Source organism: Marmota flaviventris, chromosome 10 (genome assembly GCF_047511675.1).
Source record: "Marmota flaviventris isolate mMarFla1 chromosome 10, mMarFla1.hap1, whole genome shotgun sequence".
NCBI classification, from domain to species: domain Eukaryota; kingdom Metazoa; phylum Chordata; class Mammalia; order Rodentia; family Sciuridae; genus Marmota; species Marmota flaviventris.
This window is the reverse complement of record NC_092507.1, coordinates 80,581,454-80,607,324: the sequence shown is the minus strand read 5'-3', so window position 1 is coordinate 80,607,324 and position 25,871 is coordinate 80,581,454. Positions and strand designations below refer to the sequence as shown.

General features: G+C 35.1%; 1 protein-coding gene across 1 annotated transcript in view; it reads right to left on the bottom strand.

The window, feature by feature from the left end:
• Window positions 1–9,023: 9,023 nt before the first annotated feature.
• The window catches only part of Abcd3 (ATP binding cassette subfamily D member 3), a 92,209-nt gene continuing 75,361 nt past the window's right edge, over window positions 9,024–25,871 (bottom strand). The window contains exons 16-23 of the mRNA XM_027935255.2: window positions 24,844–24,907; window positions 20,766–20,843; window positions 20,600–20,665; window positions 20,422–20,511; window positions 19,835–19,954; window positions 13,705–13,809; window positions 10,694–10,750; window positions 9,024–9,288 (exon numbers count right to left, since the gene is read on the bottom strand). Coding sequence (XP_027791056.2) covers window positions 9,211–9,288; window positions 10,694–10,750; window positions 13,705–13,809; window positions 19,835–19,954; window positions 20,422–20,511; window positions 20,600–20,665; window positions 20,766–20,843; window positions 24,844–24,907 — 658 coding nt within the window. The 3' untranslated portion in view covers window positions 9,024–9,210. The remainder of the gene's footprint in view (window positions 9,289–10,693; window positions 10,751–13,704; window positions 13,810–19,834; window positions 19,955–20,421; window positions 20,512–20,599; window positions 20,666–20,765; window positions 20,844–24,843; window positions 24,908–25,871) is intronic.

Below are 25,871 nucleotides of genomic sequence, written 5' to 3'. Positions count from 1 at the left end.
CCATGTCTCTTTTAAATCTCTTGTCTATGTACTTAGTCCTGCCTTTTCAGATTGTCCAGAACCAGAGGAAACTCGTCTTCACTACCATATGTCTTTCCTGTTGTTTTTTAAACATCAGAAATTTATTAGTTGCTCAAAACATTACATTGATCTTGACATATCATATATCATACATTTGATTCAAATGGGGTATGAATTATTATTCCCATGTGTACAGATTGTAGGATCACATTGATTATACAGCCACGTTTATACATACTGCCATACTAGTGTCTGTTGTATTCTGCTGCCCTTCCTATCCCCCTCCCCTCCCCTCCCCTCCCCTCTCTACCCCATCTACCGTAACTCATTTCTCTCTCTCTCTTTTTTTTCCCCTTCCCCTCACATCCTCTTATATGTATTTTTGTATAACAATGAGGATCTCCTTCTATCTTCCATGCAATTCCCCTTCTCTCCCATTCCCTCCCACCTCTCCTCCCTGTTTGATGGTAATCTTCTTTCCTGTTTACTGCAAAGAGGCTGGAAGTAGGTATAGACCAAATCTGGCATCCCCAGTCCCATGGAGAGTTCAGAACACAATCACTTCTAAAGCCAAGACAAATTCTCTGTGCAGAAAAAGCACAAACAAGATCCTCCATCTACAGACTGCACACTCCTTATGAAGGTTTGTCACACATAGGTCTGTTAAGATTTTCCTTGTTGCAAAGAGCAAGAACTCTTTCAAGAAAGTTTAAGCAAAATGGTATAAAAATCTTCAGCCTCTTTTAATCTAAATTCTGTGATTATTTTATTAGAGCTTTAATAATTAACAATTTTTAAAAGTCACTCTTACTAGGGGATATGAAAAAATACAAAAAGGAAAAGAATCCAAGAATTGTAAAACTGAAAAATTGCAATACAAAGATTAATACACTTTAAAATAGGGATCTAAAAAAAACTTTATGAGAAGATTCCTGATACTTAAAAACCAACAACCAAAAAGAGTCATGAAACATCTTGCATAGTAATTTGTGTTTTCCAAGTATACTTCAGGTCAAAGAAGAGACATTATCCTAAAAGGGCAGGAAATACTTCTTCCATTTTTAACAGCATCTGGGCTGGAAGTGAACTAGATCACTAAGATTGTGGCGCCATCTTCAGTTCCTCAGAATAGTATACAACTTAAAACCCTTTAAGTCCCAAGTTTCCAATTCTGCAAATATTACAACAAAATTGACACAAGGCGCATTAAAATAGGTTGCAAATCATAATCTAGAGTTTATATATTCCTTATTATCATTAAGAGCAAAAATAGATATTGTCCTATAAATAGGACACTGGAACAATATATAGAATCAGATAATTTGAAATACAGTTTGTTCCTCCAAATAAAATGACAACCTAGTTCTAGAAAATACTTTCCTGAGTGCATTTATTACATATCAGTTATGTATGAAACATTTTGTTCAGTTGAACAGTTAGAAGTAACTTTTGCAGCAAAGTTCATGCCATTTCCCCAGTGAATTTAAAGATGTTTCAAATGCCCTAATCATTCACCCATTACTTTCTCAAATGAATACATGTTTAAATATATAATCATTATTCAAAAACTACCAAGTGGTATATTTGTTGTTCAATTTGAAATTTATAGGCATTCCCTATTTGGGATGATAGAACAAAATGGATTAACCAGAAAATTCATAGACTGGATTATAAAACAGTCTAAAGGAGTCATACATTAATGCCAAAATACCATACCTATAAATAGTTTAGAATGAGGAACATGAATGAAGGGGTAGTTGGAATAACTGAACCAGACAATCTTTTCCAGGTTTCTGCAACTCTACCTGCAATGGTCACTTCAGCCCACAGCTGGAGGAGCCACTCCAGATGCTGCTACTTGAAGTGTGGCCTGAGACAGCTGTTTCAGTACCATTTGACAGTAGTTAGAAATGGAAATCAAGGGCCCCACCCAGACCTACTGAATCTGAATCTGCACTTTCCAGATGATTTGTATATACACCAACCACCTTGATTTCCTTCACAAAGGTGGTGGGGGAAGTGGGATGGAGAAGAGAGACAGACATGCCATCAATGGACAGAAATTGCATAGATTTAATGAGAAGATGTCATTTATTAAATTTTATCAGCCAATTGTTAATCCATGCCAAAAAGAGAGTCCTGATCATATTGCAAATGTCACACATTTCCCAGAGGCAATACTTTGAGCACCACTGCCTTAATAAACACCTTTCTATAGACCACAAATTTTCCTTCTTGATTCCAGTGATCTTTGGGTCCCGCCTTTAAAACTGTTTGCTTCTTAGGTCTCAAGAGAGCTCTCCACTGGTGGATTCCCATTGCACCCTCACTAACTGCTTGCTACACTCTTACAACTCTTTAACCTTTTTTAAAAATTTTAATTTGTTATATATAACAGAATGCATTACAATTCATATTACTCATATAAAGCACAATTTTTCATATCTCTGGTTGTACACAAAGTAGAGTCAAATCCTTCATGTCTTCATACTTTTACTTAGGGTAATGATGACTATCCCATTCCACCGTCTTTCCTACCCCTATTCCCCCTCCCTTCCCCTTCCTCCCCTTTGTCCTATCTAGTATAACTCTTAACCTTGTACAGCAGTCATTCTACCTGTTGGAGTCCCATTTCTGGATTGTGATTTCCTTGCCAAGAATCATGCTTATGCATTTGAATTCACTCATTGATTCACTTATTCTAGTATTAATATCTACTATGTGGCAGACATTATGGATTTTATTAAAATATAACAGCTATACCCTCAGCTCTTATGGAGCTTACATATTTTAGAGCAAAATGTCATATAAGTCATTATAATAGCAGATAAATGTTATGATAGAGAAAGCAGAGTGTTTGAAGCAATTTGCATCTAACTTGGACTTGAAAGAGTTTTCTAAAATCTCAGCTGAAGGACACAGTTCACCAGGAAAAGTAGGGAAAGAGAGTGAAGTGTTCCAAGAAGGGAAGGTGTTTGTGCCATCAAGCAGCACCTTGGGTATAGACAGTAAGAAGAGTGTATTGGATGAAGTTTGGACATTTTGTTGCCTCAGGCATTCCAAAGTCAGTCATTTAGCAAAATGAGTTTGGATTTAAAAAAAAAAAATGGGGCCAATTAATGTTTCAAAAAATATTTTTAAAGTACTGGCTATAACTTATTTTTTTAAATTTAGGATGACTGTCCGTTTTTAAAATTGAACCATAATAACCAAATCACTGAGCTCACTCTTCCATTCAAGAACTTCCAAAAGGAGTTTCACCTGCACCAACAGGAAGTTCTAAGAAATTAAACATCCTGAGTCAGCTCTAAATAATAACTGTGAAAGTGACAGTCTAAAGAATACCCCAGAATTGAGGCCCTTTATTTATTTTAGTTTTCTTAAATATATTAAACTGTTTAATGCGAATAACCAATCTTTTATACAAAAAGAACACAGGGACTTCAGAGTCTTTGTGAACTTCTGGTTATAAATGAAACACGTTTCTCCTTTCCTTCCCCACACTCCACAATAAGGATACTAAGCAAAAACAAAAGGTTTAATTCCTTAGGGACAAAATGGGAGATGATGTTACTCCACATCTTACGTGTGCACAGGAATAAAAGGGAGGAAAATTAATTTGCCACCAAGGAGCTCCTCAGAGCCTCAGGCACCAGGACTTGCCAGATGGGGCAGCGAGCATTCTTGGAAGGCGGGGAAGAGACACTAAGGTAGGAAGGGTCAAAGGAAGGATGAGAAATAGTAGTAGTGGTAATCATAATCATCATGTGCAAAGAAGAATCAATATACTGAAACTTCTCAACAGTAGATTGGACATGAAAAATAAAAATATAAGAGGACAATAAAAATATTTAAGGAGAAATCATCTTCAGATTAGATTTATCCCAGCTGCACTTTCCACATATACAACAGACTATGGATATTTTCAAATGTATAAGCTTTTTCCTTCCCCTGCCCTCTTTTCCAGGAAGTTGCTGCAAGACATGGTCAACTGAGGAACCTAGAGATCCAGGGAGCAAGCTCAGAGTGGGGCTGACACTTCAGCATGTAGCACCACCAGTCTAAAGTCCAGGACAGAGGGCTGGAAGAACATCTCCAGAGGGCAACACAATAGTGAGGCAATGGATGGCACAACTGGAGACGATGGAGAATTACTGTTATAATTACTGCAGTAAAAGCAAGGTTTAAGAAAATGAAAATCAGACTTAGAGGGAAAAAGTAGGAAAGGAATGTTGTTCTCTTCTTGGTGCTACAGAACAATACTATATATTCTTCAGAAAGTAAATTGTTAAATACTACATATTCTTCAGAAAGTAAATTGATTGTTAAATTATTTAACTGTCTAATTAACGAGAACTTCTGCATTCTATTGGCTACAAAAATAGTCTATAAGTGGGTCAGAGATGCCCCATATATACTTCACAGTGGGCTAGCACCATCATCCCAAAGCTTGCTGGTGCCAAACTCAAATTCTTACATCTCCAACAGACAGAGCCACCAGCTCTGGAAGGTATCTCTTAGGAGGGATTTCCTCGCTCATGCAACAACCCTATGCTTGGACAGCAGCCAAGGTAGAGGGGACTCGCACCAATAGGTGAATGTCCAACTCCTCATGATCTCATCTTCTGTCTGCCTCTCGCGTACCTGAACTTACCAAAAGAAGTTATCAAAGTTTGCAGGTTCAAGGGGAGGTAATAAAGATCTTCACCACGGAGAATATCAACCACACCATAAAGAAGAGTATGTGAGCTGGGCATAGTGGCACATGTAATCCCAGTGGCTCAGGTGGCCAAGACAGGAGGATCACAAGTTCTAGGCCACCCTCAGTAATTTATCAAGGCACTAAGAAACTTAGTGCGACCCTGTCTCAAAATAAAAATATAATGGGCTGGGGATGTGCTCAGTGGTAAAGTACCTTGGGTTCAATCCCCAGGACCAAGGGGGGAAGAGGGGAAGAAAGAGGAAGAGGTGGAAGAGGAGGAGGAAGAAGAGGAGGGAACAATCTGTCCCAAAGACCAATATAAAAAAATTAACTGCATTTTTATATTACAGCAACAATTAGAAAATGAGATGTTAAACAGATCCCACTGATACTGAAATCAACAAACCTCAAATGTTTAGAAATAAAGCAAATTAAAGACACAAAACTACAAAATATTCCAGAAGTCTTAAATAAATGAAAGGACCTATCATGTTCAGGGTCGGATGAATTCTGCATTTGCTGGGTATGTATGTCTATTCGGTCAGGTAGGTTATGTTTATTTATGTATAGGGGCTTAATTTTGGTTCAGTTATTCTGTCAGCTACCACAAGGCATTACTCTTCCTTAAAAACAGTGGGTTTATGTATTTTTCCTTAATCCTATCAGTTTTATGTGTTTTGAGCCTACATTATTAAGTACATACAAATTGAGAATTGTTACGAATTACTGTTTGATCCTTTTATCATTAAAAAATCTTTATTTCTACAAATGATCATTGTCTTACAGTCAGTCTACTTTGATATAACATTTAAATACTAATAAGGACTCATACTCAGAATATATACAGAACCTCTGAATAAATAGGACATTCTAGAAAGAGGGCCCAAAGACTAAACAGGCACTTCAAAGAAGATGATATCTAGACAGCTAATAAACATGAAATGAGTTCCATTTCAATAGTCATTGGGAAAATACAAAATGAATCCACAATGATTAACTTGGTGACTAAAGACACATAAGTCTAACCAAAACACTGACAATATCAAGGAATTAGCAAGGGCTGGGAAAACTGGAGTTCTTCTACACTTCTCATGGAGTATAAAAGAACAACTTGAGCAGTATACAACAAAGATGAGCATATTCCATTCCAAAAATGATACATGTGCCCAGACACTTAAAATGTTTACAAAGACTGTTCTTAATAGCTCCAAACCAAAAATGGTAATGGCTGAATGAAAAGTAAGGGCCTATTCATGTGTTTAAATACTACACAGCAATAAACAAAGGAACTACTGTCACAATGGCTCAGTCTCGCAACACTGAAAGGACAAAATCATAAGTGAAAGGCTATCTAATATACATCAAATACAAAACCAGGCAAAACTAGTTTATGTGACAGAAGTTGGGGGCTAAGAATTGGAAAGATATAAAGGGAGCTGGAGGGGTGGTTATTTATAACTTACCTTCTCAAAAAGTACATTTTCTTAAAAATTCACTGAGCTCAAATTTATGAACTTTTTGGCATATGTACTGCAATAAAATGTTAACAAACTTTTAAAATGATTTAATTCAAAAGGGAGAATGTAGAAGAAACATGGGTGGTAGGAAATGTTTAAAATTAATAAATCAATCAATAGCTACGGGCATACTGTTCAAAAAATTAAGAATTACCCCCAATAATTAAAAATAGTTGCTCTTAGTGGGTATAAGTAACTGCTTCTCAGGTTTTTAGTACTAGATTTCTTTTAAAAGTGACAAGCTAAAAAAAATAAAATAAAAAATAAAAGTGACAAGCTCATGATATGTATAGAAAAAGAACATTTCAATCCTTCACAAGGGAAAAATTACTAATGTAGGTTTTTAAAAAGTAAACGGCTTCCTAAAGTCAACAATGCTAAAGTCTATCTGACAGAAGAAAATACACTCTGCTTTTAGGCACAAACTATGTTTTTAAATACCAAATTTCAAAGTTAAAAAATTACACTTGGAAATGACGGTTGCTATAAGATTGTCACAGTTGTATAAGGCAAATGTTAATCTCTAGAAGAGAGGGAAAGAGACAAACCTTGGATATATTTTATTTTATCAATGTATAGCAAACCACCATGGTTATTTACATACATATTTTCTCACTATATAAAAAGTAGAGGGCCAGGCATGGTGGTGCATGGCTATGTAATCCCAGCCACTCAGGAGGCTGAGGCAGGAGGATCAGGAGTCCAAAGCTAGCCTCAGCAACTTAGTGAAGCCCTGAGCAACTCAGTGAGACCCTGTCTCTAAATAAAAAGGGCTGAGGATGTGGCTCATGGTTAAGTGCCACTGGGTTCAATCCCCAATACCAAAAAAAGAAGAAAAAAAAAAAGGTAGGATGTTAGCATACAAAGTGACATACTTGGTTTGCAGAATGCTTCTCATGGACTAAAGCTCTTATTTTTTATTCTTTAGATTAAATTGCTATTTCTCAATGTAGTGTGTAGAAGATGGTCCTAGGAATTATGTAGAGAAAGATGTTACACCGTGCAATCGTGTTTAGGAAACAATGGATTTCTTCATCTTTGACCTTCAGAGAACCTCATCATGTTAATGTACACTGATTCTCCAGAAGGCTCTTCCTCTATACCTTGAATGATGAGGCACTATATTTGTTAAATTGAAAAAAGAAGACCCCCCTCCCTTTTGATGGCAAGAATCCATCACAGAAGGAATCAGGAGACATCCAGGAGGACACTTCCATTAGCAGGTTTAAGGCAGCCCAGAAATCTGAAAAATCTGCACTTTTTGGGTCTTAAAATCTTTCCTAGGGCGCCAAGGTCTCCTAGGTATTTAGTAGCATTTGTGAAGTACACTGAAGATTTTATTAGGATTTTCTAAAAAAGAAATAAATGCACATACAAACCAAATTCAACAAAACTGTAAAAAGAGACATGTGCTTGAAGGTACTTTCTGAATGTTAATTTATTTTTGTTTTTTTCAAGTCAAGACTATATGAACTATGCATGAACCACCAGTATTTAGATACCAGAATAAAAAAAATAAACAAACAACAACAAAAAAAAACAAGCAAAGGTTGTATAGGGTATCTGATTTTTTTTTTTAATCTGAACAGAAAATAAGTATATAAGTTTGCTAAACAGAAGTGGTAAAAACTGAATGTTATGTATTATGTAATCAGTACATCAAGTTTACTTCGGTAGCCAGTGATTTTAGTTAATTTTGCAAAAAATAAAACCAGTTGCAGAAACAAGATTATAAAATTCCCCTTTCCAAACCCACGTTGATAAAACTGATTCATGTCTAGCTTATTAATTACACTCAGATTCAGTTCTCCTTGTGCAAATAATACATGTAGTCATTAATGTTGGTTTGGTGAACTGAAATTCATTTAGGATAGTTTTAATATAATAACCCAAATGTGAAAAAGTTATTCAAGATTCAGAGATAAACCAGTACCTAGGAAACATAATTCACCCATGTGCGTGATAATTTTTAACATATTCTTCAAAATAAAATCACGGTCAGAGACTGTGATGGCCCTGCATACTCAGTGCATTGCTTCACGTGGTGCATTACCTATGGCTCACCTGGAGTCTAAGACCATATGACCACCACGCTTCTAAAGAGTAGGCTCCTAACACACAAATCTGTCCAATTTTCTTCAAGATATAAACTGCTTGTAAGACCTTGAGCTTGACATGTAAGAACTTTGCATTTTAATATCCCAAACATTGGGAAGACTAGGTGTGACATGTAGTAACCATCCCTTCTAGGCAAGACTATACATACACTTTCATTACATCACCACAAAGAACCCTCAAAACAACTCAATCCTGCAGATTGAGAAGGGCACATTTATTATTTAGCTTAAGAAAGTCCAAATGGCTCTCTTGGGGTCAAATACACCCCAAGGCATATATAAGGAATGAGTATAATTGGCAGCAAAAGAAATCTGCCACTGTGTGATAAATGCCATTAAGCAAAGAGATGTCATACATTTTAAGAATATACTGTGATTCGTTTGGTTCCCATTACCATGGGGCACAAGAAAATGAAACTCAAGACTACTTTGTTTGAACTGGACAAGAGATGACCCCAGTTTTAAACAGGGCTCTTCATTGAAGGAAAAGACAGAGCCATAAAAGTCAGATTAGCTGACTTCAAATGGTTTACATCCCAGGATGAATCAGATTACACTGATTTAAGCCCAATTTAATTTAGGCAGGTTTTTAACCACAAGAATAAGGACATTCTTAGTACATATTAATAATTAAACCAACATATACACAATTAGCAATATCCTATATAATATTAAATGTTTTAATATGTCCTCAATTACACTTTACCTAGTTAATTCGTTGTTTTGTTGTTTTTTTTTTCAAAAAAAAAAAAAAAAACAAGCTCAACTTTATTTTACAATGCACTTTGTATTTCTAAGAGTATTCTGTAATAATTTGATTTCATTGAAGCAGGTACAGTTACTCCAGATTTCTCTAAGAGCCAAACTCAACTGTATCTTCTGTGATCTGTTTGAATTCATAATTGCCTCTGCCATCCATATGTAGGTAGTACTATGGGAAAGAAGGGAAAAATCAGTAAATAAGAAAATTCATAGTGCTTTCCTTTATAAGAATAAAATATAGGCTTTCACATTCTTTTTAAATAACCAAATCCACATGCATCCCGCAAATTAGAATGTTTCCATACTTCAAGCACCAAGGATCTGGAGCTACCAGTAGACTGACCTGTGCCACTCCCTGACTGCTCAGTAGGGCTGTCTTCTTTTTTTACCTGATTTCCTAGGTCAGCTCAGAATAATTTGCAAGAATCTCTAATGTTTTTCGCTTGTTGTTTTTACTTAAAAAGGGCTATATAATGTGTCTAAATAACCTACCCTGAAGACAGGACAGCAATTACAAAGCTTTGTTGTTACTTAGTAATTTTTTATTTACATACTTCTTATTTATAAAAAGTTTTTTGTTTTCCACTTTTTGCATTGCTATGTTTTAGTTATTCTGGCCTTTATATTCCAACTCTTTGTGTTTCCCTCTTCACATGATCACTGGCCTGATAGTTGTTTTGTTATTTGCTTATACCTTCAAAAGAGGAGGAAAGGTAAAACATAAGATGTGTCCATGTCCTATGGCTATAATTTTGAAGAAAACACAAAGGCTTTGATATATTTTAAACTTTGATTTCTAGTTACTCAATTTCTCATTCAATTATGGAAAATGGACAAATTATAATATTTCTTAAGATAACAAAAACTAGAATCCATACAGCTATGTAGAAGTGCACTGCATTTTATTATTTCATATAGGTCACTTTATATTATCATCTCAACCTTTTCTTTTTGTAGTGCTGAGATTGACTCCAGAGCCTTGTGCATGCCAGGCAAGCAGTCTACCACTGGGCATGTGCCAGCCCTAAGCCATATGGTTCCTAAAGGTAAAAACAGTAATTTGCATCCTTCATGACACTCAGCCCTGAGCCTGGCAACAAATGGCACTTAATCAGGCAATATCCCTAGGACAGGATACCTTTACCACTGTTCCAATTTTTCTCCAATCTTCTTTTGCTCAAAGTTTGTTCATTATTTAGGAATGAAAGCAAGAAATATTTAATTTGCCATTTAATTTTTCCCCATATCAATATTGGATGATAAGAAAAACTTAACTACATTTGTGACAGTATTTTGTAAATATTACTTACTGGTTTTAATATAAGAGAACCAGTGTCTGTCACATATAACTAAAACTGTTTATACACCTTGTAGCTTTCAAAACTGACAACTACAATAATGTCTAAGAAAGTCCTATGTTTTTATAAAACTGAAATAAAACCACCTTTTTTCCTTAAGGTGTATATTTATTAGAGAATATATACCATAAAATCTAAAACCATATTCATTCCAACTCACATATTTAAATAAAGTAAGCTTTCACTGTCCCACCATACAATGAAAGAAATACAAACCTCATGGTGTTTCCAAAGAGATTTTCTGTGTGACACAGTGAAGAGCGTAATGCCAACCTAGTGAAACGAAAATGACTGAAGTTTATATTAACAAGTCAAAAACTAAACTAGTACACATATTTAAGCTTTTAAGATAACTACCTTCCATGGCTATAGTAAAAATCAATGTCATTAAGAAAAATTTACAAGGATGCTAAATGTTTTTTGGTAATAGAAAGCAATAATCATCAATCACACAATAAAAACTAAACTGGCATTAAGTGCATTATATTGTTTTGGGCTGAAAACAAATCTCCTAGCACATTTTCTATTTATCATGAAAATATGTGAAAAGATAATCTGACAATAATAAAAATAACAAAAGGTAAAGAATCAAGAAAAATTAAAGTCACCACAGCAATGTCTGTAGTCAACTTGCTTCTCAAATGCAGGGTAATAATCTCTTATCAAAACTCTTATTTTACAATGTGTCTTGGAATTCAGATTTTGGAAATCTATTATTTAACACCCCTCCTCAGGAAGGTTCTGAAGCAGAATTCTATAATTACACATGAATGTTTCTGTAGCAATATATATGAACACTAACATTAAGTGAAACGAGAGTTTAAGTATTTTTTGTTAGACCAGGTTTTGTTACCCAATGAGCTTATTACAAAACTAATGAGAAATGTTCTAGTTTTAAGAGCTTTCTGAATTTCAGACTGAAAATAAGGATTTATAGTTTTGCACTTCAAATTTTCAAGAAAACACTAATAGATACAACTGTAGCTGCTCTGAATCAGTGGTTTTCAACCAAGGAGTGATTTTTGTCCCTCCAGTGACATTTGACAATGTTGGAGACATATTTAGTTGTCACAACTGAGAGCACTACTGCCATCTAATGGGTAGAAGTCAGAGATGCTGCTACACATGGCAATACACAGAAGAGCCCTGAGAATTATCCAGCCAACATGCTAACAGGGCTGAGGATGAGAAACTCTGCTCTATATCACTGTTTCTCAAGAGACCTTTCAAGGCTGACAGATACGTGTATATACGTTTCAAGCATATGTCCCATGATTTCTAACTTTTACTTTCATTTTGATAATTTTTAAAAATTAGTCTAAGTATATTCTAGATCATTTCTACCATGAGAGTTCAGTGCCCAAATTTGTACTTACACTTCTGCTGGCACAAAGTGGTTTCACTTAAAACTTATAATATGCCATAAATCTGGGTGTCTTATGAATAATGGTTATGAATTGCATAAAATAAGTATACTAACAGTATTAAAAAATGTGTATTTCAAATGTATACTAATCTGATTTTTAAAATTCGTTTCAGATATTATATTTGTTCATGTTTCTATAATAACTGAATTAGATTTCTAATTAATGTAGGCATTCTTTACATGAGAATAACTTAAGCCAAAATATAATAGCAAAATTGAACCTAAAAGATCTGAAAACTTCAGATTTTATCTTTCCATAATTAAGTTCCATACCAGTGGCTTACTATCAGCAAAATGGCACAAATTCTAAATTGTGCTTAAGTTTTGTCTATATTCAATTGGTGAATTTGTATTGGTAATGTAGCTGTAAAAGAGCTCTAAGCTTAAGGAGATCACACCTCATTTTCTGTCTATACATGTTTAAATGTTATAAATGTACACAATCATTGAAGCTGCGTATAAATTTTTTTCTTTTAAATAGAATTTGTGTTTTATAGAATTCATACAATTTTATGTAGAGACAGTCTATAACTAGAACATAACAGGAAACCACATGGTCAAAATTACTAGTGAAAAGTCTCCACATCATATGAACAAATACAGACTATATGGTTTTATAATAAGAGAATACCACAAACACCTCTAATACCTACAAAAACTGAAAAGCAAAGTGAAGAACTGCATAAAAATTACGTTACTAAAACTGATTCAAGAATAAAAAATAAAGCATTAAAGAAATGAAATCAGTAGTTAAAATCTTCCTAAAAAGAGGAATGTAGCAAATTCATTTTTTCATCATTACACTAATGCTTCTCAAACTTTCATGTGCATTGAATCACCTGGGGATTTTGTTACCATGTAGTAACAAAATGAGATTCTTCATTTCTAACAAACACCTAAACAATGCTGATGTTGCTGATCTGTGACCACAGTTTGATTAGTAGGAATTCATTATATATTTTTATTTTATATATTTATACACAGACACAAACACACACATATACACACGTATCAAGTATTTGTATGTCTGTGCATATATACATATATATATATATATATATATATATATATATATGTGCAACATAACCTTTTTTATTTACTATAAATGCTCTTTTTTTAATATTTATTTTTTTAGGTGTAGATGGACACAACACAATGCCTTTTATTTTATCTTTTTATGTGGTGCTGAGGATCGAACCCAGGTCCCGCCCGTGCTAGGCAAGCATTTCACCGCTGAGCCACAATCCCAGCCCCTACTATAAACTCTTAAAGAACATGAATAAGATGTTAAAACACTCTTGTACCTCATTAATTTACAAAGAAACTATAAAACAGGAAATATTATTCTTGTTCTCAAATATCTAACAGATGGTGGTAACAAATCCTCAAGGAAAACAACAACCGAAACTACTGAGTAATTATTCACGAATGGCAGTGTAAACAAGACTCAGATCTGTTCACTAGAAGTTTGGAAAAATATTTCCCAGGACAAAGAATAAAATGGATACATTAAAAACTGCCAAACGATTACTGTTGATCTTTCCTGATAAAAACTAAATCATGTTCAGGTGAAGTTAACTGAACAATCTAAGGAATGATCAGTTTGTTAACTCTTAGTGTAAGTAATGAGGTAAAGGGGAAACAGATTCAAACATTTGTTTAAAATTCTTTAAGCAAGACATCATCTTTTGATAGCAATTCTGTTACTTACTAACTTGGATTCTTCTCTTTGGATACATATTTGGCTGGACATAGCAAATGGGAAGGGGACATAGACTCTCCAAGAACCTGTGACACTCACCTTCCGACAATGACTGTAAATGTAGCCTTCCACATCCACACTGACTGCACTTGTGCATTCATCCAAAATGGCAAACTGGGGTTTATGATAAAATAATCTTGCCATCTGAAGCACAAAAAAGGAAATACTTTGTGTAAACACATGCAAACCTAAAACTGATAAGGTAAATTTGTTTTAATTAAATATGCATTTTGGATTCCTATAAAGTAAGAAAATTATTCTAACTCAAAAATTCTACTTCCCAGAAATAGAAACAATACAAATAAAGCTAATTGTTTTTAATGTCATCTTAAAGGAGGAAATATAGTACATGGGGAATATTTATTGCTAAGAGTGAAACAAAAATTGATGAGATGAAGTTTAAAACTAGTAAAGTTCATTAAGCAAACAAGATTAGAGGGCAATATACCTTAACCAAATCTTAGAATTTAGACAGTAGTTGACTTAAGAGCAAAAAAAAAAAATCTCTTTTTTAAACATTTGGTTGCTTAAATAATGATACCAATTGCTATTTCCACCCTTCTTTTTTTTGTGTGTGTGTGGGGGGGGTACCATGGAACTGAACTCAGGGGCACTTAACAACTGGGCCACATCCCCATCCTCAGCCCTTTATTTTGAGACAGGGTGTAAGTTGCTTAGGGCCTCACTAAATTGTTGAGGCTGGCTTTGAACTTGTGATCCTCCTGCCTCAGCCTCCCAAACCACTGAGATTATAAGCATATGCCACTGCATAGGCACCAACAGTTTTTAGTGTGCCCATTTTATGTCTCTGTTGTCAATACTGGGTATGTTCATTTTTTAAAGCCTTTGATAATTTTATAAATGAAAATTAACATCAGGACTGTAATACCCTATATTTCTTAGATTATCAGGAATACTGAACACTTTCTCACATTTATTTTATTTTATGAAAACAGTTTATGATGATCCTTTGTCCACAGATATTTCAATTTGTCATCTGACCCCAACAATGACTTCCATGTTGCAAAACCAATAAACACCTTCCTATCCCTACCCAATTTCTCTTCTCAGCAACACTGTGCCCAGATGACTACTCCCTTCTTTAGAAAGTGACAGTGAAACCAATGGGCATCTTCCTGCATCCTAAGCTGTTTTCTCAAGTTTTCTTTCCAGAACTTTGTCTTCTACTTGACCTTTACATGTGGGTGCTCCTCAGGCTAATTCCTGATTTCCCTTCTCTTTTTCCTATGCTATAAACTTTCTGAGTGATCTCATCCAATCTTACAATTTCAAGTAGTATTCACATTCTGAAATCTCCCAATATATACCTTCCCCATACTTTTTCTAATTTCCAGATTAATATATAAATTCCAATTTGACTTTTCACTTAGATATCTCAAAGGACTCTAATCTTTTAAAGTCTAAAACTCGAATGCATTTTCTAGATTTATCCCTCTAAAATTCACTCCTCCCCTCATCTTTAACATTTCAGAAAACGGCACTAACAAAAAGTCACTCAAGCTAGAGAGCAGAAGTCTTGATCCTTTCCTTCTCCTCTTCCTCCCACCTATGCCTTGAACACCTATAGTCTAGTCCAGTGAGTTCTGCAGAGTTTAAGGTTCACTGTTGCTCATCTCCAGAATCTGTCTTTGGTGTGGAACACATGCATCTCCTGCCTGGATGACCACAAAGAATCTCCTACTTCTATTCCCCTCTCTAATCCATTCTCTTTAAAATTAGAGAGAATCTGTCAGAAATGTAAATCAGAACTTCACTCTGGCTTAAAAGCCTTAAAAAACTTCCCATTTAACTCTGAGTAAAATTCAAACTCCTCATGAGGCCTCCAAAGGCCCTACACAATCTTACTCCTGCCCATGATCTAACCTCAACATTCTAGCCATATTGTCTCTTCCCAACTGCTAGGAATAAGGTCTCTCAGGCCTTATAGGTTTAGCACATGTCATTTTCTCCCTATGTCTCAAATGCCTGCTCCTTACAACTTTCAAATTTCTGCCTAATGTTACCTTCTCAGACAAACCAACCCTAATCCCTGCATTTCAATCCAAGTGGGTCCCTTTGTATGTGAATTGGAAGTTTGTCTTTGTCTACTCACCTAAGATTGGCAATCATTTTACTCCTCTCTAAGACTAAGATTCACTATAGTAGAGTCTATGATTTAACCACTACTATATACCCAACATTTACATAGGGACAACATTCAAATATCTGAAAAATGAATGACTAAAGCCAATAAACAGCTTTCTTGGGGTTTGTATTTGTATGAGGTGAGGACGAGGAAGCATCAAGTACACATTATCAAGAAGTTCAGCTCTGCAGAAAATGAAATGTACTGACCACAGGGAACCTCAGTAAAGACAAAGATTGATTTTTAGATTAAAAGAGAGAGAGAGAGACGTAAAAATGTCTTTCTGAAAGAAAGAGATTAAATTTAAATGGAGGCTGGAAGGGTACAAAACTGAAGGCAAGGGGTATGATCAAGTCAGAACAGAAGGCCCATGAAATCAGATGAAGACATTTATCCTTTCCCAAGATGGATGGCATATCTGCCATGGATAGCAGAAACAGGGCAGAGCAGATCAGTGCAAAGTCAATCAGAAGACATGGTTATTGGAAGGCATCCCACAAATGTCCTCTTCTCTGCCCCCACCTTCACTACCCATGCTCACATGGAAATTTTCTCACTGTATGTGTGCCCCTCTCTCTTCCATTATGCTGTCAGCTACTTGATTCCACAACACAAGAAAGCTATCAAGTCATATTGCTGCTTGAGTTTAATAAGCCTACCCCCTCTACCCATTTTAGCATTCACTAGCTATGTCTGTTTGGCAAGCTACATAACTTTACTTAAGTTCAATTCCTCTGTAAATTCACAGTTCTTGTCTCACAGAACTGTTGTAAGGATTAAATAAGATAACTTGTGTAATGTACTTGGCACAGTGTCTATCACCTATTAAGCAACCAAAAATTAGCTATTGTTTAACTGAAATAATAGCCTCTCTTTTTCCTTTAAGTAGTGGTAGAGTGGTAGAGTAAACAATGGGGTAGAAAACTCAGGATAGGAAGTTCCTAAATGATTATCACAAAAAATGAGAGATGAGTAAAAATAAGTAAAATGATTGCCAAGCCACGCTGTGAACGCCTATGAACTGGAAACCATAAAAATGTGGTGGCACCAATCCATACATCATCATCTCAATTTCTTCAGCCATGCTCAGAAGCCTGGTAGAGAAACACTCAGGCAAACAACTTCTCTTGGTTTGGCGTTTAGAAGAAAAAGGAGTAGGAAAGAAAGTTAAGGGGCAAAATCACTTTTTCATCTCTTTAAGAATGTCTCTGGAGCATTTCCTATGCATCAGGCTCAGGACTATGTCCTTGTATTAGACAGGGAAGAAGGCAGAGTCAGAAGAGGACCAAATAACATAGAAAAGGAAAATATTCTGGAGAGCTCAGTGAGTCTGAAGAAGGGGGACAGTCATCAATTTAAGGCAAAATAAAAATAATTATTAAAATGAATTTTTAAAACACTAAAAATTTTGATATCTCTGATATGAGGGTTTGATTCCTTTCATGCTTTTATCAATATTCTCACTTTTCTACCATAAGAACTTTTTCATAATTAAAGATTGAAAAATTACTAACTAGGGAGAGCAAGAATAGAGGAATAGAAAAGATAATTTTTGATCAGAGATGTAAGACATCCCAACTAATAATATCAGCTGAAACAATCCTGGCTAATGATGGATGGCTCAAATGGGTGCAATGAAAAGGAAATGTCACTTTTGAGATTTCTAGGAACAATGAGAACTGGTAAGGCAGCCCACCTGCATACCAAGAGATACATAACGTACTGGGATTAAGAGCAAGAGCTCTGGTGTTAGACCCATCTCACTTGAATCTCAGTTCTGCCTTTAACAGTGAGACATCAGAAAGCTGCTTAAGTTCTCCAAGACTTTACGTGGGACTGTATGTACCACCTCAAAGGGATGCTGGGAGATAGGAACTGCCATTTGAAACCAATCTTCCCTCTTCATTATCCCAGTGAACTTTCTTCTTAGCTATAATTGATGGCTGCCTAGTCAGTTGATAATATGGAACGCCTGATAGATTATAAGGGCAGGACTTAGCAGTGCCTTGCACAGAACAGATTTTCTCCTTTTCACTGCACCCATTTGGGCCCAGCCATCATTAGCCAGGATTGTTTCAGCTGATATCATAAGTTCGGATGTCTTAAATCTCTGATCAACAGAGGCTTGCTTCACTGCTGAAATAATGAATTAGTCATCTTTTCCCCTACATGTACACTATGTTCACTGGACCTCCCTGTGTTAAACATCACTCCATTCCCTCTCTTGTCCCAAATTCAAATCCTGACCTTCCTATCCAAGTTTCCTTTGGTTCATTTGTTTTACACCAAACTTCACTCTTAGAGATGGTTGTAGGTGGTTCTTAAACATTATGCCTTCTTTCCCCCTAACTTTTTTTTTTTTAGCTTTAGGTGGACACAATATCTTTATTTTATTTTATGTGGTGCTGAGGATCGAACCCGGGTCCCACCTGCACTAGGCGAGTGCTCTACCGCTGAGCCACAATCCCAGCCCTCCCCCAAACTTTTTACTTTGACAATTTTCAGTCCTACCAAGACAACTCAAGAAGAGTAAATCAACACACATATACTCTTTACCTCACTTCACCAATGTTAATACTTGTTGTGTTAGCCTTTGCTTTCTGCCCCTCTGAAACAAAACAACAAACCCTCTTTTAAACTTCACCTTCAACTCTCCAAACACTGGCCTATACAGATCACACCCTGCTTGGGGCTTGGCCACACTCTGGTCACACTGTACCACTGGATGAGCTTATATCTGTAATAGTTGTTCCCAAACAACTATTTATTGTAATAAATGCCTGGTTTTAAGGGTTCTCCCTGAACTTTCTATCCCTTGCTTTCCCCAGATATCCTCTCACCCCCTCTCACACCCTTGAATTTCTCACCTTCACAAAATACTACCCCAACTGTACCTTTATACCACACACACAGAATTTCTCAGTTAGGCACATTTGTCATTTTTTCTGAGTTTCCACTGTGTCCATGAACTTCCTCCTTTCATTTTTTTTTGAAGTTATAATATACAAATTTAAATTTGTTCTCAATTTGCAGTTGTTTCTATAGTCATCTTCTAAACTGGCTTCTAGAAATGCCCAATTATTTCAAACTCTCTCTCCTCCAGCCCAATTTCCATTTTGAATACAGCATATATCTCTTTTCTTTTGTGTTTAGAATTCATTCTTCACTCTTGACTAATAATCTCATGTACTAGCCAGGCAAATAACAATATTAGGAAAATTAGGTAACTAAAGGTAGACTATAACCTAAAGATAACAGGTAAGAAATTCTACCATAAACCATTTCTTTTGCTTTTTTTCCTTAACCATAGTTTTCCCTAATTTCCATAAGGCTAACACTGAGGAAAGAAAATCCTCACTCTCCTCAAACTATGGAATGCATAGGTAGAAGATGACCCTTTAGAAGTTATCCCTCTTAACAGGGTATCCAAAGTATCGTTGTTAACACATATGTTTAGGCCATATTTTTGTTTTGGGATAAGTTTTGTTGTGAAAATTAAAATAGTCCCTTCTACATGTTTCCTTACATTAGGAAAATTTAAAACTTCAAAACAACTTTAAGCAGTAAGTAAAGATACATATAATAGTGAAGAGAAAAGCAAGAGCAGAGAATAAAATGATAATAAAATTGAGCTGATGAATTCTAGTACTTTCAGGGAGAATAGCATAAATAAGACAAAACAGACATCTGTGGGGAAAAGATACAGAAAGAGATCTTATAACCCAATCATATTTATCATATATCCCAGGCCAATGCACTAGTTTCCCCCAACTTTGAGAAAAATGCATTATAGTATACCACTGGATCTGCAGCTTTTCCTTTCAGAATATTATTAATCAATTTTTCAGAATTCCAAATTTACATGCAAGTTAAAAATTTCCAAATTTACCATTTAAACTAATCTTTATTGTAATAAATGCTAAAGAAGACAATAAAACTGTCTTAATTAATCAAAATGCTGAACTCTAAGAACAACGCCAAGCAAGCAATTGCACTTTGTATAAGTTTTCAGAGTATACTTACTGCCATTCTCTGTTTTTCTCCTCCACTAAGCACATCCATCCAATCCTGAATGCTGTCCCAGCCTCCTTCCCGTTCAAGGATATGACCCAACTGTACATTGTCCAGGTACTCCTTCAGTACCTTTAGGCAAAAGATTAAAGACAAAGTCAAGCTTATGATAAACCAATAGTCTTTATATTGCTTTATTTAAATTAGTATCTCTATAATTCAATTGCCAATGCCATTTAAAGAGGTACTCTTCAGGAAAAATAATGTGGCATAAAAGTAGTTCTGAACTTTTCAATGCCTATCTACATCAACCTTGACAAAACATGTTTAGCTGCTTAGAGAGATTAATGCTATTGTGCATAATCAAAGGATGAGGGCAATGAGAAAAATAAGTGATAATGTAAAGACAGCTGTACATGTGAGGATCACACTTAAGCAAACTGGTTATCACCTCACCTCAACTTAGAAAGTCATAATTAAGGGCTCAGGAAGGCTTCAAAGGGTGGGACAAACTACCTGGAATCTGAATACTTAACTGACTCAAAAAAGAATGTGAAAGGGAGCATTTTCAATGGGTCTAGATTATGAATAGTCCTTACAAGATCAGATATCCCCTTCTTTTTCTGATCTTCTCTTCCATCTGGATATATCACTTGGTCTCGAAGTGTTCCAAGAGTCATATAAGGTCTCTGACAGTAGTATAGCAACATTAGAAGGTAAGTTTTTAAAACATAAATAAAAAGATCTTAAACATTAAAAAACAATTCAAGATCATACCTGAGGAACATAAAATAACTTTCCTCTCTCTGGCTTAGTTAGACGTCCTCCAAAAAGAGGCCATAACTATAAAAGGAGAGAGGAAAGATGTCAGTCATAAAATTCACAATATAGTAGACAGTATTGCAAAATAAGGCTGAAAATTTGGAGGCCAATTTGTACATACTTCACCAAGAACACGAAAGAGTGAACTCTTTCCACAGCCATTTGGACCACAAATTAGAACATTGGCCCCAGATCGAACCTGAAAGAAAATTAATCTATGAATTAATTAAATCAAGTAAATATATATAATCATTTTCTTAGAGACAAATAGCTCCTTGCTAATGATAAACCTTCTTTTTTGTCTGTAAATGTGACATTAGATAGAGCAGTAGAGGGTTATATTAAGGAATATTTTACTTTTGCTTACTTTACAATTTTTTTCATTTAAAAATCACTGATTGTTATCACTCAATTTGAATTAGAAACAAAGCTAAAACTTTAAAAATATCTGAGAATTCTTGAAAACACTGTGCATATCCATCTTATAAAAAAAAAACTAATTGTATATACAAACTGTTCCTATGACTTGCTTTTATTACTTAACAATGTATTACAAATATACATTATATTTGTATATTTAGATCCCTCTGTCCATTCTTTTAATGCCTGCAGTACAATCCATTGTAAGAATACACTATAACGTATTTAAACACACCTCCTTTGGTTAAATAGTTACGGCACCTGCATTTTGTTTTGCTTTCTTAGATAAAACTGCAATGAACCTCTGTGTCAGCAAGCAAATTTATGCACTAGTGAAAGTCTAGAGATTCTTAGAAATTAGAAGTGTTGGATCAAACTTTATGTGCATTATAACTACTTACAAATGGCACCAAATTTTTCTGTAATAACATAAAGTGAAATGTAAAAATGTAAAGTGTGGTTACATTCTAAGCTTATGGCCTTTTAAGTATCTAATCACCTCTATGAGAAATGAGAAATGAGAAAACCCAGGTTATAATTCTACTTTACAACATTAACATCCACATAGCACAGGAGGAAAGAAGTCTGATCAGAGAACCAACTGTGTAGCCTGGCTTTGACAAATTTTTAAAATTCGTGAACCTTAGATTCCTATTATTTAATTCAATGAATATTTACTGAATGTTCTGTGTTAATCTCTCTTACAGGGCTGCATTAGTGAATAAAAGAGACAACAAAACCTCTGCTCTTATCTGTTAATATTCTAGTGGGAAGAGAAATACAATAGAGAATATGCATAATAAATAAGTAAATTGTGTTAGAAAATCTCAAGGATGGTAGAGGAAAAACAGGTCAGGATAAGGAAACTCTGGAGAGGGTGGGGGAAGTTGCATTTTTAAGGTCAAGAGTAGACCTAATTGAAATGGGTAGAACTTTGAAAGAAGTGAATTAGAATTTATCTGGAGAAAAACTCTTCCAACCCATCTTCACTCACAAAAACTTGGTGCAAAGGTACTGAAAAAGGAAGGTAGCTGTCCTTTTCAAAGAAACAGAAAAGAGGTTGATTTGGCTGGAGAAGAAAGAGCAGAAGTGAAGAGTAGTAGGAAAGAGATGGGGACAGGACGGGGCAGGCGAATCCTACAAGGCATTGTAAGTCATTGAAAGGACTTCAGCTTTTGCTATAGTGAAATGGAGGGTCATCAGCATTATTTATATTAGCCAACAGGTGGAAGCAACTAAAGCAGATGCATGAATCAACAAAATGTGGAATATACATTACTACTATCATGTAGATTTTGAGAGTCCCCTAAAGGGGAAACTTGGCCCTTTGGGTGGCACTATTGGGAGATAGTAGAAAAGTAAGGTCTAATGGGAGGTCTTTAGGTCACCAGAAGCATGCCCTCAAAAGAGACAATGGGACCACAGTCCCTTTCTCTTCCTCTCTTTCATTTCTCAGCCATGAAATGAGTACTTCTGCTCTGCCACAGGTTTCTACCGTGATGTGCTGCTATGCCACAAGTCCAAAGCAACAGTACTAACCAATCATGGACTGGAAGCTCCACACTGTGAGCCAAAATAAATTTTTTCTTCTAAGTTAGTTATCTCAGGTGTTGTTTCAGTAACATAAAACTAACACACATAAAATGGACTAGTACTCAAACTTTAAAAAATAAATTTTAATACATGCTACAACATGAATGAATCTTGAAAACACTGTGCTAAGTAAAATAAGCCAGATACAAAAAAGACAAGCATTGCAGAATTTTGTTATATGAGATAGCCAGAATAATCAAATTTAAAAACAGAAAGCAGACCAAATTCCTTCTAACTTTGTTTAAGTCATATGTGTACCTATAATGTTAACTTACTTTACTTCTGGATTCAGACAGAAATAAAGGAAAGCAGCAGAAAAGACCAAGAGGCATTCTTAAATGGAGAAGTCCCATTTCCCTTTTTAACCTCAGGAAGTGGAAATAAATAGGCTTCTGGAAAACTGATGAAGACAGGGTTCTGAGCTGTGTTTTTGCTCTGAAAGCAAGTCTGGAAGGTGGCTACCTACTTGGCACAGGATGCACTAAAGGGACTGGAGTACTGAGGGCTAACTAAGGAAGCACTTCTGTGACCCTTGGAGCCATTTGACATTTACCAACCATATTTAGATTTTCTGTACTTCCTCTAGTGTTTCCTAGATTTAAAATGTGATAGTGATATAATTCTCATTGTTGGGCAAGTTCAAAGTACTTTACATAACTAACATTGTTCACTTTTACAGTTCCTTAAGAAGATAGGAGATGTACTTAATTACTAAGAGCAGAAAAACTGAAGGTCTAACAATTTAAAAACAAATAATTACTCTTTATTTTGTAAAGTATTAGACAATGAAAGCAGCTGAAGAAACTCCCATATAAAACACAGATTACAGAAGGCCATACACATAAGCATGTAGAGAAAAATTATAGAGCTGTGCTGTTCAATACAGCAGCCACTGGTCATATGTGGCTATTTAACTTAAAATCAAACTAATAAAATTAAATAAAGTTTGAAACTGAGTGAGTTCCTCGGCTGTACTAGTTACATTTAGAATGTACCTGACTATAGTGCTGTACAGAGCAGATAAACATAACATTCCATTATCACAGAAAGTTCTATTAGACAGAGGAGAGAGTCTGCAAGATAGTAATTTGTTACTAATCTTTAAAAAACTATTCATATAGTCCCACAGTCACATAACTTAAACAGTAATCCTTAGATCCCCAAGTCTTAGAAATTATACAAAAATATTCATTGCTTTTTATTTTTAATGTGGACTATCATATCCTGTTTCATTAAGAGCATACACTGAACCAGCATCACTACTCACTTGGCCCGGAATTCTACTTTTTTGAGGGAGTAGCTATTTGTAGTGCAATTGGGATGCTCTCCTGCTGGTTTATCAGTAATAAAAAAGGCTAAGTTTTATTTTTATAGGTATAAATCCTCCTGTATAGTCAAAACAATACCTAACCATAATTTCTTTTTTAATTTAAATGAAATTAAAATTATATTCACATATTTAAATTATCAATCTACACTTTCTGCAATGATGAAAATGTTCATATCTGCTCTGTCCAATACCATAGCCAGGTGTGGACCAGTATGACTGAGGAACTTAATTTTAAATTTTGTTTAGTTTTAATTAGTTTGATTTTAAATTAAGTAGCCACATGTAACTAGTAGCTACTGTACTGAACAGCATAGCTATAGAATTTCAATTAACTATATCTACTATGGCTTTCTTGGTATGTAATTTATTTTGCAAAAAAAAATAAAATAAATATTTGATATAGTAGTAGTACTTGAAATTTTAAGGTCTGTTCAAAATTAGATTTCTAAGTCATTTAAAGACTTAGGTGGGTTGTTTTTTATTTTTTCCAATTTGTTCTTTTTAGAGATACAGTAGAGTATATTCTGACATATTGTACATATGTGGAATATAACAGATCCTAATTAGGATCCTATTCTTGTGTTTGTACATGATGTGGAGTTACCCTGGTCATGTATTCATAGGATACATTCAAGGATAGGAAAGTTATGTCCAATTAATTCTACTGTCTTTCCTATTCCTCTCCCTCTTTCCTTCCCTTCATTCCCCTTTGTCTAGTCCAGTGAAAGAGGATTTAGTTTTGAAATCATTTCTGTGAACTTAGATATTAAATCAAGCCTTAAAATTAATTTAAATATTCAGACAATAATTTTTCAGTTCACTTTTTAGGCTTTTATGTAAGCATTTTAAAACTTACTTCAAAATTAAGATCTCGGATTAAGATATCTCCATTTGGTGTTGCTAAAGGAACATGATCAAACCTGTAGAGGAAGTTAATAAAGAGAATGATTTTAAAATATATAAGGAACTTGTACAATTTAATACCAAAAACACAAATAACCTGATTTTAAAAATTGGGAAAGAACACAAATACAGACTTCATAAAAGAAGAAATTCAGATTGTCAACAGGCATATGAAAAGGTGCTCAATACCTCTAACTACAAAGGAAAATGCAAATCAAAACCACAATGAATATCACCTATTAGAATGACTATTATCCAAAAGACAAGAGGTAATGGCTGGCAAGATGTGGAGAATGGGGAACCCTTATACACTGTTGGTAAGAACGTACACTAGGGCTGGGAGTATAGCGGAGTGGTAGAGTGCTTTGCTATCACACACAAGGCTCTGGATTCACAGTATCTAAAAAAAGAAAAGTAAATTGAGAAAGCCACTTTATTTTTTTTTATTGGTTGTTCAAAACATTACAAAGCTCTTGACATATCACACTTCATACATTTGATTCAAGTGGGTTATGAACTCCCATTTTTACCCCGTATACAGACTGCAGAATCACATTGGTTACACATCCACGTTTTTACATATTGCCATACTAGTGACTGTTGTATTCTGCTATCTTTCTTATCCTCTGCTATCCCCCCTCCCCTCCCCTCCCATCTTCTCTCTCTACCCCATCTACTGTAATTCACTTCTCTCCCTTGATTTTTTTCCCCTTTCCCCTCACATCCTCTTATATGTAATTTTGTATAACACGAGGGTCTCCTTCCATTTCCATGCAATTTCCCTTCTCTCTCCCTTTCCCTCCCACCTCTCGTCCCTGTTTAATGTTAATCTTTTTCTCATGCTCTTCCTCCCTGCTGTTTTTAGTTGCTCTCCTTATATCAAAGAAGACATTTGGCATTTGTTTTTTAGGGATAGGCTAGCTTCACTTAGCATAATCTGCTCTAATGCCCTCCATTTCCCTGCAAATTCCATGATTATGT